At 40.5% G+C, this 17,693-nt stretch overlaps 1 protein-coding gene across 1 annotated transcript in view; it reads left to right on the forward strand.

Moving 5' to 3' along the window:
• Positions 1-17,693, forward strand: part of mthfd1l (methylenetetrahydrofolate dehydrogenase (NADP+ dependent) 1 like) — a 372,644-nt gene that overhangs the window by 240,916 nt on the left and 114,035 nt on the right. Inside the window, exons 22-24 of the mRNA XM_028797690.2 lie at positions 4,489-4,530; positions 5,458-5,558; positions 5,677-5,854. Of these exons, the coding sequence (XP_028653523.1) occupies positions 4,489-4,530; positions 5,458-5,558; positions 5,677-5,854 (321 nt within the window). The remainder of the gene's footprint in view (positions 1-4,488; positions 4,531-5,457; positions 5,559-5,676; positions 5,855-17,693) is intronic.

Raw genomic sequence — 17,693 nt, forward strand, 5'->3', positions numbered from 1 at the left:
ATTTGCTAGTTCTTCTCTAGGCTTTAACTTGTGCTGTTATGTCACTGTGTAAATTGGAGACCAACGTTGCCAGTAGTGTCCCAGATATGGCCTCACATTATTCAGCTTAAACATGGCATTTCTTGACATTTTCTTTACATTGTGCAGTATGTGTAAAACCCAGCATCCTATTAATTTTTAATTAATTTGGCTGAGGGTTTCACTGAGTAAAGTGATGAGCCCACTAGGACTACCCAAGCATATATTATATTCAAAAAACTTATAATTATTTATGTTAATCTCCTTTTCCCCACATGCTTGTCCAGATTTTGTCTAGAATGTCTCCATTGCTGACTTTTTAGGTAACTTCCACCTAATTTATGGTAATCTGCAAATTAAACTAAATCATTTATTATATTTTTGCATGAGATATTTATATCCAGTTTAAACTGTCAAAGCCTCAGTACTAAAGTGTGTGAGCCCTTACTTTTGACATTATCAGAAATCGTACATAAAATACCTGTGAGGCTATACTGCTAAATACTGTTCTTATTAAACCTGTTCTGTCCTAACCTGTATGTAGCTCTTTGCCTGGTTTCTGTAGTTTTTATTTAACTGGCTTCCCAACTAGTTCTAATGTGTGTAGAGTGCCATCCTTTCCAAAAGCAAATTAATGGTTTACTGCTCTGTAAACCTGTACTTCTCTGTTGTACTCTACTATCTGTATCACAGATTTAGCCATCTGATCTCCACAGATTTACCCGGATTAACTGAGACAGAATGTCTGAAATGTCTGCCTTTCTATTAATACTGCACTTTTCCAGTTAATTTGTCTCGATGAATAGTGATTGCTCGTTTTACATTCCAAATTTAGTTTTACAAGTATTACAACACAATGTTTTAGTTTATTTTTATGAGTTTATATATATGAATGGTTAATGAATACCAATTTAAATTAGAACAGGGCCTTCTCCGAGGTACTTTAGTATTTAAGCATCACCTTAGACATGTTTAACATTGCAATCTTCAGTATTGTAATCCAAGTTGATTTTTACTATAATGTAAAAAGTCTGATAAAAATAGACTTTGAAGTAAATTAAGGAATTTTTCAACAGAGATATAAAGTGTTTCTGCCAGAGAAAATCTCTTACACTAGTGGTGATGTTAGGTTAGATACATTAATTTTGCAGTAATAGGAAAAAGTCAATCCAAAATACACCTGTGATTCTAAATTGGCTTTGTGTGAGTGAGGGTGTGAGCAGGACCATTAGTACTCACGCCTTTAGATTCAGTTTTTATCCACAAGTCATAAGACTATTCAGTAGCTAGTCATACTTACAACCACTTGCATGAATGTTTCTCATATACTGCATATTGTCTGATGTTGCATTTAATATATGATTATGTGTTTTCAGTGTCTGTGCTTGCATTCCATTATCTACTATCATTCATCTAAGGGAGTAATCAAAGAGAGAATTTCATTGTACTGTGTACACCTGACAGTAAATTTTATTGGACATGACTGCTTTCTGCATTGGAAAGGTGCCCTATCTGTGGTAGGTTTGCATTTCACACATGTGCTAACCAGGATACACTACATCCCCTCTGCAGCCCTCCATAGGATTCAGTAGGAATAGAATTTTATGTTAAGTTAGGATATCATTTCTTGTACAAAAGAAGAAATATTGAGGAAAGATTATTTTTTTCTTATAACTGCCTTTTTTAATGCATTAGTAATATGTTTTCAAGTACTATTTGTATTCCTGCAATTGAAAATCTTAATATATAATTTAGATGACAGCAGGGTATACTGTGTGTCTCAGCCTCTGTTACCAATTGCTAATACCTGCTGAGCTTCAGATGTTAGCAGACATGTCCAGAGGATTATAGAGTTACACTATGTGATTAATACAGGAAGAGTCCAGCTGAGTTGGGTTTCCTCTTTATAAAACACTATAACGTGACAAAAAGCTTAAAATAGTGGCATACACTTCCCTTTCTGTCTTGGAACTACTGTGTCCTTTCTGACTTTCTGTTTAACACTGCTAATTCTGAATTTGATAGATAGTGTCATAAAGTTATGTAGCCTTTAGTGTGATCTATCTTGAATAGAGCTTGTTAAAGTTTAAAAAAGAAACAATTGGATTGTGTGACCACTTGATTACAAGTCAGCAAATCTTACCGCTGCGCCACGGAAGCTGTTGTATCATCCTTGAACCTTTTGTGAAAGTGTTTATTTGATCTCTTTGGACTGCAGGCTTCACACATTCTATAGTTTATGCCTACATTTTGTAACATTTATTATTGAAATATGAAAAAGTTTCTGTTTTAACAATTTGTTTACACAGATTACTGTAGAAACGGAACACACATGGAATGCATGTGTTCCAAATAACGATCTATTATTTCCGCTCTAAAACTCTAGCACTTCTCTCCCAGATAATCAATCAAGGCATGAGCTGGGAGAACTTTGTGAACATTCTGCGACGGTGGGGGGATGGAATAGCAGGCTGCTTGCTGCTTGTCTTAATCAGCACATTTACAGGACATAAGACGCTGACGGAGAGGTGCGAACAGATTTAAGGTGGGCCGTATTTACGAGTTGTCTCGTAGGCTCTGGTAATTCTAGTGTTAAGATGTTCATAGGTTCAGTATTGTCACATGTACACAGTACAGTTAAATTCTTACTTGCATGTGCCAATCAATATGAACTACATCATTGCTCTTACATCTATTTACCAAGATTTACATTTAATACATTGATATTTGTATTGATTGATCACTCACTTGTATGTTTTCTAAAAAGAATGATTTTGGGTGGGCGGCACGGTGGCGCAGTGGGTAGCGCTGCTGCCTCGCAGTTGGGAGACCTGGGGACCTGGGTTCGCTTCCCGGGTCCTCCCTGCGTGGAGTTTGCATGTTCTCCCCGTGTCTGTGTGGGTTTCCTCCGGGCGCTACGGTTTCCTCCCACAGTCCAAAGACATGCAGATTAGCTGGATTGGCGATTCTAAATTGGCCCTAGTGTGTGCTTGGTGTGTGGGTGTGTTTGTGTGTGTCCTGTGGTGGGTTGGCACCCTGCCCGGGATTGGTTCCTGCCTTGTGCCCTGTGTTGGCTGGGATTGGCTCCAGCAGACCCCCGTGACCCTGTGTTCGGATTCAGCGGGTTGGAAAATGGATGGATGGATGGATGATTTTGGGTGCAGTTTTTAGCACTGCTGCCTTACAGAGCCAGCTTCATGGGTTCAGTTCCCATGCCTGATTGTTCTTTTGCATATTCTGAAAGACTTATATGTTAGGTTAATTTGTGATTCTAAATTGGCGCCAGTGTGTTTTAGTGTGGGTGTGCACATGTATGTGCCCTGAAAAGGAACTGTTGCCTTGTCCAGGATGTTTCTTGCCTGTGATACTGGTACAGGTTGAGCATCCCTAACCTGAAGTTCCAAAATCTGAAACTGAAACGATTGTTGTTCAGAGAAGTGAGGTTGAAAGAATTGGCAGCTATATTCATGAAAATGTGAAAACTAAAATATGCATTTGAAGTAAATAATACATCACGCCGCTTCAAAAAGAGGTGAAAAGGACTGCCATCAAAAGAACTAATGACAAAAAGCCACAAGAGATGCAGATTTCAGTATTCAAAACACTCAAATCAGTAAATGAGCCTAATGATGCCAGTAGAAGCACGGATGAGGCTGGACAGCATCCACCTTCTGACTACACGTCTAATTGAATGACTAAAGGAAGTTAACATTACGGCTAAGTGGAAAAACAAACATGCCATACCAGAATATAGCTGCAGCGTTTTAACATCTAGCATATCCATAGACCATAATGGTTATCTAAATTCCATTTGTTTTTGTTATGCCATTTGTTTTTGATATTGTATCAGACAGAAGCACTTCTCTAATGTGTAGAGTCAAGTAGCTGCAGTTGTTTACATGTCTTTCTGTCTAATCTGTAGCAGCTCTCATTACAAAATACAAATTAATAATTAAGCTTCATTTACCTAGTGCTATTGAGATCTGAAAGATAGCAACTATTTTATCTTTTTATTTTCCAAAAACTTGAAGTCTTTTGCTCAGTTTCTTTTGCTGTCTCCCCATAACCCTGGTGGTTTAAAGTGAACGGACTAGGGTGTGTGTGTTTTAGGAAGATATAAATATGTAAAATATACAAATATTCCAAAATCCAGAATTCTTATTGTCATTTCAGATTAGGGTCTTATCCTGCAATCCAGGGTTAAATTAATTATGTCTGAGAAAGTATGTTTGTTGAGTGAAGGACATTTAACATTATTTTATGTCAAAAGACAATATTGCCAAGTTATGTACTACTTACATTACTACTACATTACTGTCAAATTGCAGAATTGGACAAGGATCCATAATAGTTTGTTTTAAGTTGAACTTTTTATACTGTTACTGTGGCTGTTTTTTCTGTTTTTGTTACCTACTCTGTTTTCAAGTAAAATTTTTCATCATAAACTAACTTTGTTTTAATGGTTTCTAGGTTACTGCAGGAGTACCTTTACCAAAGGAATATACAGAAGAGGTAATGTATATGTACAAATTTCTTGTGTATGCTTGTGTACAATTTTCTAGCTGTGGCTACTTTTTAAATTATTTTAACAGTGGCTTATAAATTGCATTTAAAATGCAGTTCAGTTAAAAAAAAACAACACAGTAAAATATTATAATTAAATTAAGTTAGTCTTGACAGTCCCTCCCTTTCTCAGGCCTCAGACACATTTTGAATAATACTTTCTTTTAGCCATGGCCGGTATATTTTTTGTAGACGCTTCACTTTGTACGCAGTTCTTGAAAGGACACGTTATTTAGACAGATTGTACTACAGAAATTATATAGTATTTATAATAATAATAATAATAATATATTTTGATTTATATAGCACCTTTCCCATGCTCAAGGTGCTTCACAGAGTCTCATAAAGAAACAACAGGTATATGTAACATCGGATACAAATGTTTCCTGAATAGAACAATAAAACTGATAGATACAGGATATTCAAAGCATTGAATAGAATAAAAGACAATAAACCAGAGTAAAATAATAAATACTATAAGAAAAGCCTATCAAATAACATAATTTGTAATTTAGCACAAACACAAATTATACTGAGCATCTGGACAGAGAGGAATGGTGCCAGTACGTCATTCAAAAAGCCTTTTTCCAGGTTTTTAGGTTTTCCTGTTGGATGGAGGACATGCCATCCTTTTTCTCGATGTCTACCAACCCTAGCAAAGGGCCTTATATTGAAGATCTGATTTTTGATACCTTAATGAACAAGCACCAGTGTGTTTAAGTCAGCTGAGGGGACATAGTAATATAGTTACTGTAGGTGTTTTGCTTGAGTTTGAAGTTTGTGGAAAGATTTATGGACTATAGAGTATTTTGATAAAGTTATAATATAAATTAAAGATTAGTTGTTTAATTCATATCAATAATTTTACTTTACCAGAATCTCCAGCTAGTATCTGATGGTTGCTGTAACCTACAAAAGCAAATCCAGATTGCTCATATCTTTGGGGTTCCTGTGGTGGTTGCTGTTAATGTATTCAAGTAAGTTTTGTATTTTATGATGTTTGATGTATGTCTTTGTTGGACTACTAATTTCTGTATAATCCAATTTTTAAAGTGGTATCCTACATTTACATGTATTTTATTGTCACGCTAACAGGACAGACAGCAAGGCAGAGCTTGAACTCGTTTGTCAGATTGCTAAGGACTCTGGGGCATTTGATGCTGTGCCTTGTTACCATTGGTCCAGAGGAGGAAAAGGCTCAATTGAATTGGCTGAGGCAGTGAGAAAAGCAGCTCAGCAACAGAGCCAATTCAGATTTCTTTATGATCTTCAGGTGAGAATAACAACTTCCATGTTACCTTTCTAGGGGTTTATGCTGGAAATAATTTTGGAAGGTTGAGTAAAAAAAGTAAATTAGTCAAATTCCATCTGTGATCAATCATTTGAAACTATCATAAAATATATTTTGTGATATGCTCCAGTGAATCTTTTATTATTCTTATTTATTTATTAAATCCAAAACATTCTTAGCTATTATCCACCATCACAATGTGTGTTTATGTCTTAGGTTACAGTCAGATAGATAGATAGATAGATAGATAGATAGATAGATAGATAGATAGATAGATAGATAGATAGATAGATAGATAGATAGATACTTAGTATGTGGTTTGCTTTGGCATTTATTCCAGTTTGTCTTTGGCACTTAAGCAACACTGAAAAATTAATTTATTAGATTTTTTAAATTCTCTTATATTTTCAAATTGTAAAACAAAATGCACTTTAAGCCTAGGTAAAATGGAAGGGAGTTTGTCAACATTACAGTAAACAGTAAAAGTTAATGTCCATTTTGTAGTGAATGGATACAGTATGTTAATAATGTACACAGATCACTAAAATAATGTGTTGTATTTTATTTGCCTTGCTTACTAAATGTATTTATTGTGTGTTTCAACAAAAGTAAAGTTTTGAAAGTTTAAGAATTTACTTACCTCACATTTAGATTATACAAATTCACTTTTTCATAAAGCACACAGTGCATCACACAATATGGAAACCAAAGTTAAAGTAATGTTTTTAATGAACCTCAAGACATGTAAATGTAGAAACGAAAAGATAGAAACTTTGCCAGCAACACTTGTCTTTTTTGTTTACTGTACAATAACAACCAGTATGGTAAAAATACTGAATGATTGATGGGAGGCAGAGCATCATTGGTAAAATTTTGATATCCTGCATACTTTGTAAGGAATAATTAGTTCATTTATGTAGTTGAAGATTAGAAATGGCTACGATACAGTTTCTAAAACACACTATCACTGGTCAGTGGTTTTACTCTCACCTTTTTCTGTTATTATTGTTTCCACACAAACAAACATAAAGTACATTGATTGGTCTTTGCGTTATGGTTTATTAAGTTACCTTTTATTAAAGATGCTGCATTTAATTAGAGACTACATTTGCAGCAAGATGCACAAAGCAGGTACCGTCTATTAGCCTGAATGCTTCTTCATTAAAATTTTGCACTTATGAAGGGGTTGTATATATGTATGAACTGAGAAATGTGCATTTTCTTTTTAAACATTTAGTGTTTACTGCAAGGACATGGTGGCATTGTTGATCCCATCTACAAAATTGTAAAACAGCTAATTTCACTGTATAGAAAACTCTGTTAAAATAATCATTTGAAAGAAACTACATTATGAAATAGTGCCAGCTACCAAGAAGTATTCATTCTTAATGTGGTTTTATAATGCAGTAATTAGGGATGCAGGAGGATGGCGACTACCCTGACTACCATGTGTACAAGACAAGAATTAGACCAAGTGAGGCACCAGCACAGCATGTACACAAACCACTTGGTCACAATTGCATAGAGATGATGTTTAATCAGCAGTTAGCCTAACCTGCTCGTCATTAAGGATGTAGGAGGAGACCATAGTATTGTCGTGGAAAATCCACGCAGATATGGAGAGAATATGCAAATTTCACACATGGATCCTTGTGGCAGCAGTACTAACTACATTAATAATTAGTCACTCATTCTGTCATACCACTAAAAACAGTGTCTGAAAATGTCTGTGAGAATATGCAAATTTATATGTGTTTGCTTTCAGTTTCATGAGAAAGTTTTCATCAAAAACTATTCAGCTTAGTCAATTTTCTTAATACTGCTTGCAGTATTTTCTGCCAAACTGAAATTCTCAGAGAACACCTAGGATATAATGAAGAGAGATGTCCAATGTCTTTAGCTCTCCAGTTGTTTATATAGTATCTGCACTCACCAGGTGTATAATGGAGTCTTTTCTGAATGGCTGTTTTTCAGCCTGGTATGGCTCCTTCTTATTTCAGGACTACAAAGCTTTAATATTACTGCCACAGAGCCCCTTCAGTCCTGGACATATAATATACACTGCTTAGAAAGCATGTTGTGATAGAAAGACGTCCACCAACTTTTCTCTGTTTTGTTCTGACAAAAAATACGGAACCATTAGCATTTGCATCAGTAGATTCAGAGACAGTTTTATGGCAGTCACTCATACCATGTAACAACTGAATGATTGTTTTGTGTTCCAACTCTGCTTTAAGACAGACAGAGGGTATTTAAGAAATCAACAGAAGTTGGGAGACCATGGCAATGGTTTGCTTCAACTTCCAAGGCTTGATGTATTTTATAGGTTGTAACCTATCAGTTGTTCCCTAAAGAAGGCTCGTTTGTAACATTCTGAAATTTCCTTTTTTCAGTTTTGATAACCTAGACTTTACATTTAAACCTCTGGAAGTTTACTGCTTAGGTTTTCACCATTTTAGGTCATTCATTGCATTTCAACTAATTACATTTAAAGAAAAACTAAGGTGTTCTTAAACTTTTGACACATACTAGGACTCTGCTGTAAGAAGCAAATCATAGAATGTTACATAGTTTACTGTCAAATAATGCAAAGAGTACACGACATGTGTTTCGCCCTTATTTGGGCTCATCAGGCGTACACACTCCACTGCACCACTTTCGTGGATTGAACCTCGGACGTCAGCGTCAGAAGCGAAGCCTCTTTATACTGCGCCACGGTGTGTGGTTCGTTTATTTCACAGCCTGGAGATCGGAGTAATTACATTCATAGCATTTGTGGTCTGAATCTTGATCTGATTGTATGGGTGGTTACCTACCAGGTAACACATGTGGTTGGTCTGCCAGTCTGCAAACATCCGCCACAGGGCCCTCTCAGTTGTGAGAACCAAATCATAGAATGCATACAATCAGATCAAGATTCAGACCTATGAATGTAATAACTCCGATCTCCAGGCTGTCAAATAAACAAACCACACGCCATGGCGTAGGGAAAGTGGCTTCGTTTCTGACGCTGACATCCGAGGTTCAATCCCCGAGAGGGGTGCAGTGGAGTGTGTACGCCTGATGAGCCCAAATAAGGCCTCTTTGCATTATTTGACAGTAAACTATGTAATATATATGTATATGTGTGTGTGTGTATGTATGTATGTATATATATATATATATATATATATATATATATATATATATATATATATATATATATATATATATATATATATATATATATATACACACATTATTATACACATATATATATATATGTCCTGTGGTGGGTTGGCACCCTGCCCGGGATTGGTTCCTGCCTTGTGCCCTGTGTTGGCTGGGATTGGCTCCAGCAGACCCCCGTGACCCTGTGTTCGGATTCAGCGGGTTGGAAAATGGATGGATGGATGGATGGATATATATATATATATATATATGGAAGAGAAGGTCTGTGATACGGTTTGCATATTTGCAGTTGGAGATCCACAAAGGGAGAAAAAACGAATCACGTATCATAAAATAGTTTTATTCCTGAGCTTTCAACCCCTGTCAGGGGTCTTCATCAGAGGATAATGCTTAGACTTACAAGAATCAAAGGCAATATATAGCAACACATTCAGTGGGGGGTGGGTGGAGGTGACTAAGTCCGTATGATCAAAGGGGGGGGGGGGGTGTATCATTAAATTAAAGTGCATATAATCAGCATACAAGCGACGTAAATCAGAACCTCCACCCCACCTGGCATTCACTCCCGTACCACCATAATGTGTCAGAAGGCACGGCACGCACCCTGACCAAGTGGGGCATCAAAATAGCACATAAACCCACCAACAATCTGCACACGATCCTGTTTAATGCTAAAAACAAGAAATCGACAGCCGAAACACGAAACGCAGTTTATAGTATTCCATGCAATTCTTGCTCAGCTGTATACATAGGACAAACGTCAAAAAAAATCTCAACACGTGTACAGGAACATCGCAACGCCGTCAGAAGAAAGGACGCACTATCTTTGATATATGCACATACTAAATCGACAGGACACACATTCAACTGGGACAACGTGAAAGTAAAATTTAAGGCCAGTACAAAAAGCGCCAGAGAGTTGGCCGAGTCTTGGCTATCAGATGAAAATGCCATCAACAGACACTTGGACATAAACCCAGCATATGCCAACTTAAGAAGGACATATGCACTTTAATTTAATGATACACCCCCCCCCCCCCCCCCCCCCCTTTGATCATACGGACTTAGTCACCTCCACCCACCCCCCACTGAATGTGTTGCTATATATTGCCTTTGATTCTTGTAAGTCTAAGCATTATCCTCTGATGAAGACCCCTGACAGGGGTTGAAAGCTCAGGAATAAAACTATTTTATGATACGTGATTCGTTTTTTCTCCCTTTGTGGATCTCCAACTGCAAATATATATATATATATATATGTGTGTGTGTGTGTGTGTGTACAGTGATCCCTCGCTATATTGCGCTTCGCCTTTCAAGGCTTCACTCTATCGCGGATTTTATATGTAAGCATATTTAAATATATATCGCTGATTTTTTGCTGGTTCGCGGATTTCTGAGGACAATGGGTCTTTTAATTTCTGGTACATGCTTCCTCAGTTGGTTTGCCCAGTTGATTTCATACAAGGGACACTATTGGCAGATGGCTGAGAAGCTACCCAACTTACTTTTCTCTGTCTCTCTTGCGCTGACTTTCTCTGATCCTGACATAGGGGGTGTGAGCAGGGGGGCTGTTTGCACACCTAGACGATACGGACGCTCGTCTAAAAATGCTGAAAGATTATCTTCACGTTGCTACCTTCTGTGTGCAGCTGCTTCGTGAAGCGACATGCTGCACGGTGCTTCACATACTTAAAAGCTCAAAGGGCACGTATTGATTTTTCACTGTTTTGTTTTTCTCTGTCTCTCTCTCTCTCTCTCTCTCACCCTGCTCCTGACGGAGGGGGTGTGAGCTGCCGCCTTCAACAGCTTTGTACCGGCGGTGCTTCGCATACTTAAAAGCCAAACAGCCCTATTGATTTGTTTGCTTTCCTCTCTGTTTCTGACAGCCTGTGCTCCTGATGCGCACTGGAAGATATGTTTGCATTCTTTTAATTGTGAGACAGAACTGTCATCTCTGTCTTGTCATGGAGCACAGTTTAAACTTTTGAAAAAGAGACAAATGTTTGTTTGCAGTGTTTGAATAACGTTCCTGTCTCTCTACAACCTCCTGTGTTTCTGCGCAAATCTGTGACCCAAGCATGACAATATAAAAATAACCATATAAACATATGGTTTCTACTTCGCGGATTTTCTTATTTCGCGGGTGGCTCTGGAACGCAACCCCCGCGATGGAGGAGGGATTACTGTATAATAATGTGTATATATATGTGTGTATATATATATATATATATGTGTATATACAGTAATCCCTCGCTACTTCGCGGTTCACTTTTCGCGGATTCACGACTTCGCGGGTTTTTAAATACAAGTGATTGCCCACCTATCGCGGAAGTTATGTTCCAGACCCATCAGCAACAGGAGAAAATCTGCGATATAGAAAGACCATATAAATAAACATTTTTATAGTTTAAGCCTTAAAATACCCATCCCACATGCTTTAAACACATGTAAACTTATAAAACACACTTTGTTAACACATATGATATGTGGATGTCGGGCTAAGGATATGAGTAACATCTCACTATTATAAAACATTTTAACTTCACGTAAGACAAGACAGTGAGACAGGAAAATTGGTGATGTACAGGCTTTTAAATTATTGACACGCAGAGCGACAAGCAGCACAAAGCCAGCACAAAGTCCACTTCTCCTTAGCGTTCATTCAACTCCCCACCCCCTTGACATTGCGAAGTGGCAGGAGCTACTGCGCCTCCGGGGAGGGGGATTTGAGCGAACGTGCGTCCAGCCCTCACACCCCCCCACACACACACTCCTCCTCCTCCTTCCGAACGCACAGAGCGACAAGCAGGCATTTTGGCAGAAGCAGCACAAAGTCCATTTCTGCTCTGCTCAGAGTTCAGCTGCCCCCCTTCACAAAGCAAGTGCAGACACATTGACGTCTGATCGCTGCGTGCAGTGTGCAGTGTTGGTCTGCGGTGTTTAAGAATGCAGAAAGTGTTTAAGAGCATAGGAAGTGTTTATAAGAGCATGGGAAAGGTTAACAAGAGAGTGAGAAAGGTTTATAAGAGTGTGGGAAGGGTTTATAAACCCTTAAAATATGTATAAATAATAAAATAAATATAGGTCGCAGATTTTCACCTATCGCGGGGGTCTCTGGAACGTAACCCCCGCGATAGGTGAGGGATTACTGTATATGTACAATGTGGTCCAGATGTACTGTAATTATGCAATTATTGCATTAAAAGTTGCATGTATATATATATATATATATATATATATGTATATATGTGTGTGTGTGTGTGTGTGTATAAATATGTGTATATATAGTTAGGTCAATTTTTATTTTTACAGAGACAACTTTTTTCTAATTTTGGTTCTGTACATTACCACAATGAATTTTAAATGAAACAACTCAGATGCAGTTGAAGTGCAGACTTTCAGCTTTAATTCAGTGGGGTGAACAAACGATTGCATAAAAATGTGAGGCAACTAAAGCATTTTTTAACACAATCCCTTCATTTCAGGGGCTCAAAAGTAATTGGACAAATTAAATAACTGGAAATAAAATGTTCATTTCTAATACTTAGTTGAAAACCCTTTGCTGGCAATGACAGCCTGAAGTCTTGAACTCATGGACATCAACAGATGCTGGGTTTCCTCCTTTTTAATTCTCTGCCAGGCCTTTACTGCAGCGGCTTTCAGTTGCTGTTTGTTTGTGGGCCTTTCTGTCTGAAATTTAGTTTTCAACAAGTGAAAAGTCTGAGGTCAAGAGCGCTCTGGAGCAGGTTTTCATCCAGGATGTCTCTGTACATTGCTGTAGTCTTTCTCTTTATCCTGACTAGTCTACCAGTCCCTGACGCTGAAAAACATCCCCACAGCATGATGCTGCCACCACCATGCTTCTCTGTAGGGATGGTATTGGCCTGGTGATAAGCGGTGCCTGGTTTCCTCCAAACGTGACGCCTGGCATTCATACCAAAGAGTTCAATCTTTGTCTCATCAGACCAGAGAATTTTCTTTCTCATAGTCTGAGAGTCCTTCAGGTGCCTTTTGGCAAACTCCAGGCAGGCTGCCATGTGCCTTTTACTAAGGAGTGGCTTCCGTCTGGCCACTCTACCATACAGGCCTGATTGGTGGATTGCTGCAGAGATGGTTGTCCTTCTGGAAGGTTCTACTCTCTCCACAGAGGACCTCTGGAGCTCTGACAGAGTGACCATCGGGTTCTTGGTCACCTCCCTGACTAAGGCCCTTCTCCCCCGATCGCTCAGTTTAGATGGCCGGCCAGCTCTAGGAAGAGTCCTGGTGGTTTCGAACTTCTTCCACTTACAGATGATGGAGGCCACCGTGCTCATTGGGACCTTCAAAGCAGCAGAAATTTTTGTGTAACCTTCCCCAGATTTGTGCCTAGAGACAATCCTGTCTCGGAGGTCTACAGACAATTCCTTTGACTTCATGCTTGGTTTGTGCTCTGACATGAACTGTCAACTGTGGGACCTTATATAGACAGGTGTGTGCCTTTCCAAATCATGTCCAATCAACTGAATTTACCACAAGGTGGACTCCAAGTAAGCTGCAGAAACATCTCAAGGATGATCAAGGGAAACAGGATGCATCTTAACTCAGTTTTGAGCTTCATGGCAAAGGCTGTGAATACTTATGTACATGTGATTTCTCAGTTTTTTTATTTTTAATAAATTTGCAAAAATCTCAAGTAAACTTTTTTCACGTTGACATTATGGGGTGTTGTGTGTAGAATTCTGAGGAAAAAAATGAATTTAATCCATTTTGGAATAAGGCTGTAACATTACAAAATGTGGAAAAAGTGATGTGTTGTGAATACTTTCTGGATGCACTGATATATCCATCCATCCTCTTCCGCTTATCCGAGGTCGGGTCGGGGAGCAGCAGCTTGAGCAGAGATGCCCAGACTAACCTCTCCCCGGCCACTTCTTCTAGCTCTTCTGGGGGAATCCCAAGGTGTTCCTAGGCCAGCTGGGAGACATAGTCCCTCCAGCATGTCCTGGGTCTTCCCCGCGGCCTCCTCCCGGTTGGACGTCCCTGGAACACCTCACCAGGGAGGCATCCAGGAGGCATCCTGATCAGATGCCCGAGCCACCTCATCTGACTCCTCTCGATGCGGAGGAGCAGCGATTCTACTCTGAGCCTCTCCCGGATGATTGAGCTTCTCACCCTATCTTTAAGGGAGAGCCCAGACACCCTGCGGAGAAAACTCATTTCAGCCGCTTGTATTCGCGATCTCAATCTTTCGGTCACTATCCATAGCTCATGACCATAGGTGAGGGTAGGAACATAGATCGACTGGTAAATTGAGAGCTTTGCCTTATGGCTCAGCTCCTTTTCCACCACGACAGACCGATGCAGAGCCCGCATCACTGCGGACGCCGCACCGATCCGCCTGTCGATTTCACGCTCCATTCTTCCCTCACTCGTGAACAAGACCCCGAGATACTTGAACTCCTCCACTTGGGGCAGGATCTCGCTCCCAACCCTGAGAGGGCACTCCACCCTTTTCCGGCTGAGGACCATGGTCTCGGATTTGGAGGTTCTGATTCCCATCCCAGCCGCTTCACACTCAGCTGCGAACCGATCCAGAGAGAGCTGAAGATCATGGCCTGATGAAGCAAACAGGACAACATCATCTGCAAAAAGCAGTGACCCAGTCCTGAGTCCACCAAGCTGGACCCCCTCAACACCCTGGCTGCGCCTAGAAATTCTGTCCATAAAAGTTATGAACAGAATCGGTGACAAAGGGCAGCCCTGGCGGAGTCCAACTCTCACTGGAAACGAGTTCGACTTACTGTCGGCAATGCGGACCAAGCTCTGACACCAATCGTACAGGGACCGAACCGCCCTTATCAGGGGGTCCGGTACCCCATACTCTCGGAGCACCCCCCACAGGATTCCCCGAGGGACACGGTTGAACGCCTTTTCCAAGTCCACAAAACACATGTAGACTGGTTGAAAACCACACTGTTCCTCCTGAATCCGAGGTTCGACTATCTGACGGACCCTCCTCTCCAGAACCCCCGAATAGACTTTTCAAGGGAGGCTGAGGAGTGTGATCGCTCTGTAGTTGGAACACACCCTCCGGTCCCCCTTCTTAAAGAGGGGGACCACCACTCCAGTCTGCCAATCCAGAGGCACTGTCCCTGATGTCCATGCGATGTTGCAGAGACGTGTCAACCAAGACAGCCCTACAACATCCAGAGCCTTGAGGAACTCCGGGCGTATCTCATTCACCCCCGGGGTCCTGCCACCAAGGAGTTTTTTGACCACCTCGGTGACCTCAGTCCCAGAGATGGGGGAGCCCACCTCCGAGTCCCCAGGCTCTGCTTCCTCATTGGAGGGCATGTTAGTGGGATTGAGGAGGTCTTCGAAGTATTCCCCCCACCGACCCACAACGTCCCGAGTCGAGGTCAGCAGCGCACCATCCCCACCATACACAGTGTTGACACTGCACTGCTTCCCCCTCCTGAGACGCCGGACGGTGGACCAGAATCTCCTTGAAGCCGTCCGAAAGTTGTTCTCCATGGCCTCCCCAAACTCCTCCCATGCCCGAGTTTTTGCCTCAGCAACCACCGAAGCCGCATTCTGCTTGGCCTGCCGGTACCTATCAGTTGCCTCCAGAGTCCCACAGGACAAAAGGGACCGGTAGGACTCCTTCTTCAGCTTGACGGCATCCTTCACCGCTGGTGTCCACCAACGGGTTCAGGGATTGCCGCCACGACAGGCACCGACTACCTTGTCGCTCTGCGCGTTCGGAAGAAGGAGGAGTGTGTGTGTGAGGGCTGAACGAACGTTCGCTCAAACCCCCCTCCCCGGAGGCGCAGTTCGCATTGTCAAGGGGGTGGGGAGCTGAATGAACGCTAAGGAGAAGTGGACTTTGTGCTGGCTTTGTGCTGCTTGTCGCTCTGCCTGTCAATAATTTAAAAGCCTGTACATCACCAATTTTCCTGTCTCACTGTCTTGTCTTGCGTGAAGTTAAAATGTTTTATAATAGTGAGATGTTACTCATATCCTTAGCCTGACATCCACATATCATATGTGTTAACAAAGTGTGTTCTATAAGTTTACATGTGTTTAAAGCATGTGGGATGGGTATTTTAAGGCTTAAACTATAAAAATGTTTATTTATATGGTCTTTCTATATCGCGGATTTTCTCCTGTTGCTGATGGGTCTGCAACATAACTTCCGCAATCACTTGTATTTAAAAACCTGCGAAGTCGTGAATCCGCGAAAAGTGAACCGCGAAGTAGCGAGGGATTACTGTATATGTATATGTGTTTATATATATGTATATGTATATATATATATATATGTATATATGTATGTGTATATGTGTATATGTATATATGTATATGTGTATATATATATATATATATATATGTATATATATATATATATATATATATGTATATATATGTATATATGTATATGTTGTGATAGATATAGGCTTTGTCCACCTCTTGAACCCTCAGGTACCACTCTGATGACCAGGTGAAAGTATGAATAATATTTATTTTACTATTACACAGTGCACCAAGCACCCTCCACTCCACACTCATATAAATTCACAATCCTCCAACAATACTACAATTCCTCCTCGCCCAGACACTTTGCCACCCTACCTCCCAGCTCAGCTCAGTGTACTGGGCTTCCCACAGTCCTTTTATAGCCCCTGACCCGGAAATGGTTCCTGGCAAAACCCACAAGTCCGTTTCCTTCCGGGTCAGGGTAAACAGTCCTCTTCTTCATCCCGGGAGTACGTCGTTTCTTCCGGTCATGTGACTGTGACGCACTCCTGGGTTATAGGGCACGCAAGAGCCCACTAGCCCCCCTACAGCGACTCCCGGTGGCCCCCAGGGTACCCAGCAAGGCTGTGTATATAAACTACAAAGTCCATGAGGCCCTGCTGGCATTCAGGGCACCATCATGCTGTCCGGAGGGCTCCTCCTAGCGGCCTGGGGGTGGCGACCGGAGTCCATAGCCGGTCGTCCATCACAATGTATATATATATATGTATGTATGTACAGGTGCTGGTCATAAAATTAGAATATCATTGCAAAATTGACTTATTTCAGTAATTCCATTCAAAAAGTGAAACTTGTATATTAGATTCATTCATTACACACAGACTGATGTATTTCAAATGTTTATTTCTTTTAATGTTGATGATTATAACTGACAACTAATGAAAGTCCCAAATTCAGTATCTCAGAAAATTAGAATATTGTGAAAAGGTTCAGTATTGAAGACACCTGGTACCACACTCTAATCAGCTAATTAACTCAAAACACCTGCAAAAGCCTTTAAATGGTCTCTCAGTCTAGTTCTGTAGGCTACACAATCATGGGGAAGACTGCTGACTTGACAGTTGTCCAAAAGATGACCATTGACACCTTGCACAAGGAGGGCTAGACACAAAAGGTCAGACCCAACAATTCAGAAGAGCTGAAGGCCACTATCAGAGCAACATGGGCTCTCATAACACCTGAGCAGTGCCACAGACTGATCGACTCCATGCCACGCCACATTGCTGCAGTAATCCAGGCCAAAGGAGCCCCAACTAAATATTGAGTGCTGTACATGCTCATACTTTTCATGTTCATACCTTTCAGTTAGCCAACATTTCTAAAAATCCTTTTTTTGCATTGGTCTTAATTGATA

Source organism: Erpetoichthys calabaricus, chromosome 3 (genome assembly GCF_900747795.2).
Source record: "Erpetoichthys calabaricus chromosome 3, fErpCal1.3, whole genome shotgun sequence".
In the NCBI taxonomy this organism is placed as follows: Eukaryota; Metazoa; Chordata; class Cladistia; order Polypteriformes; family Polypteridae; genus Erpetoichthys; species Erpetoichthys calabaricus.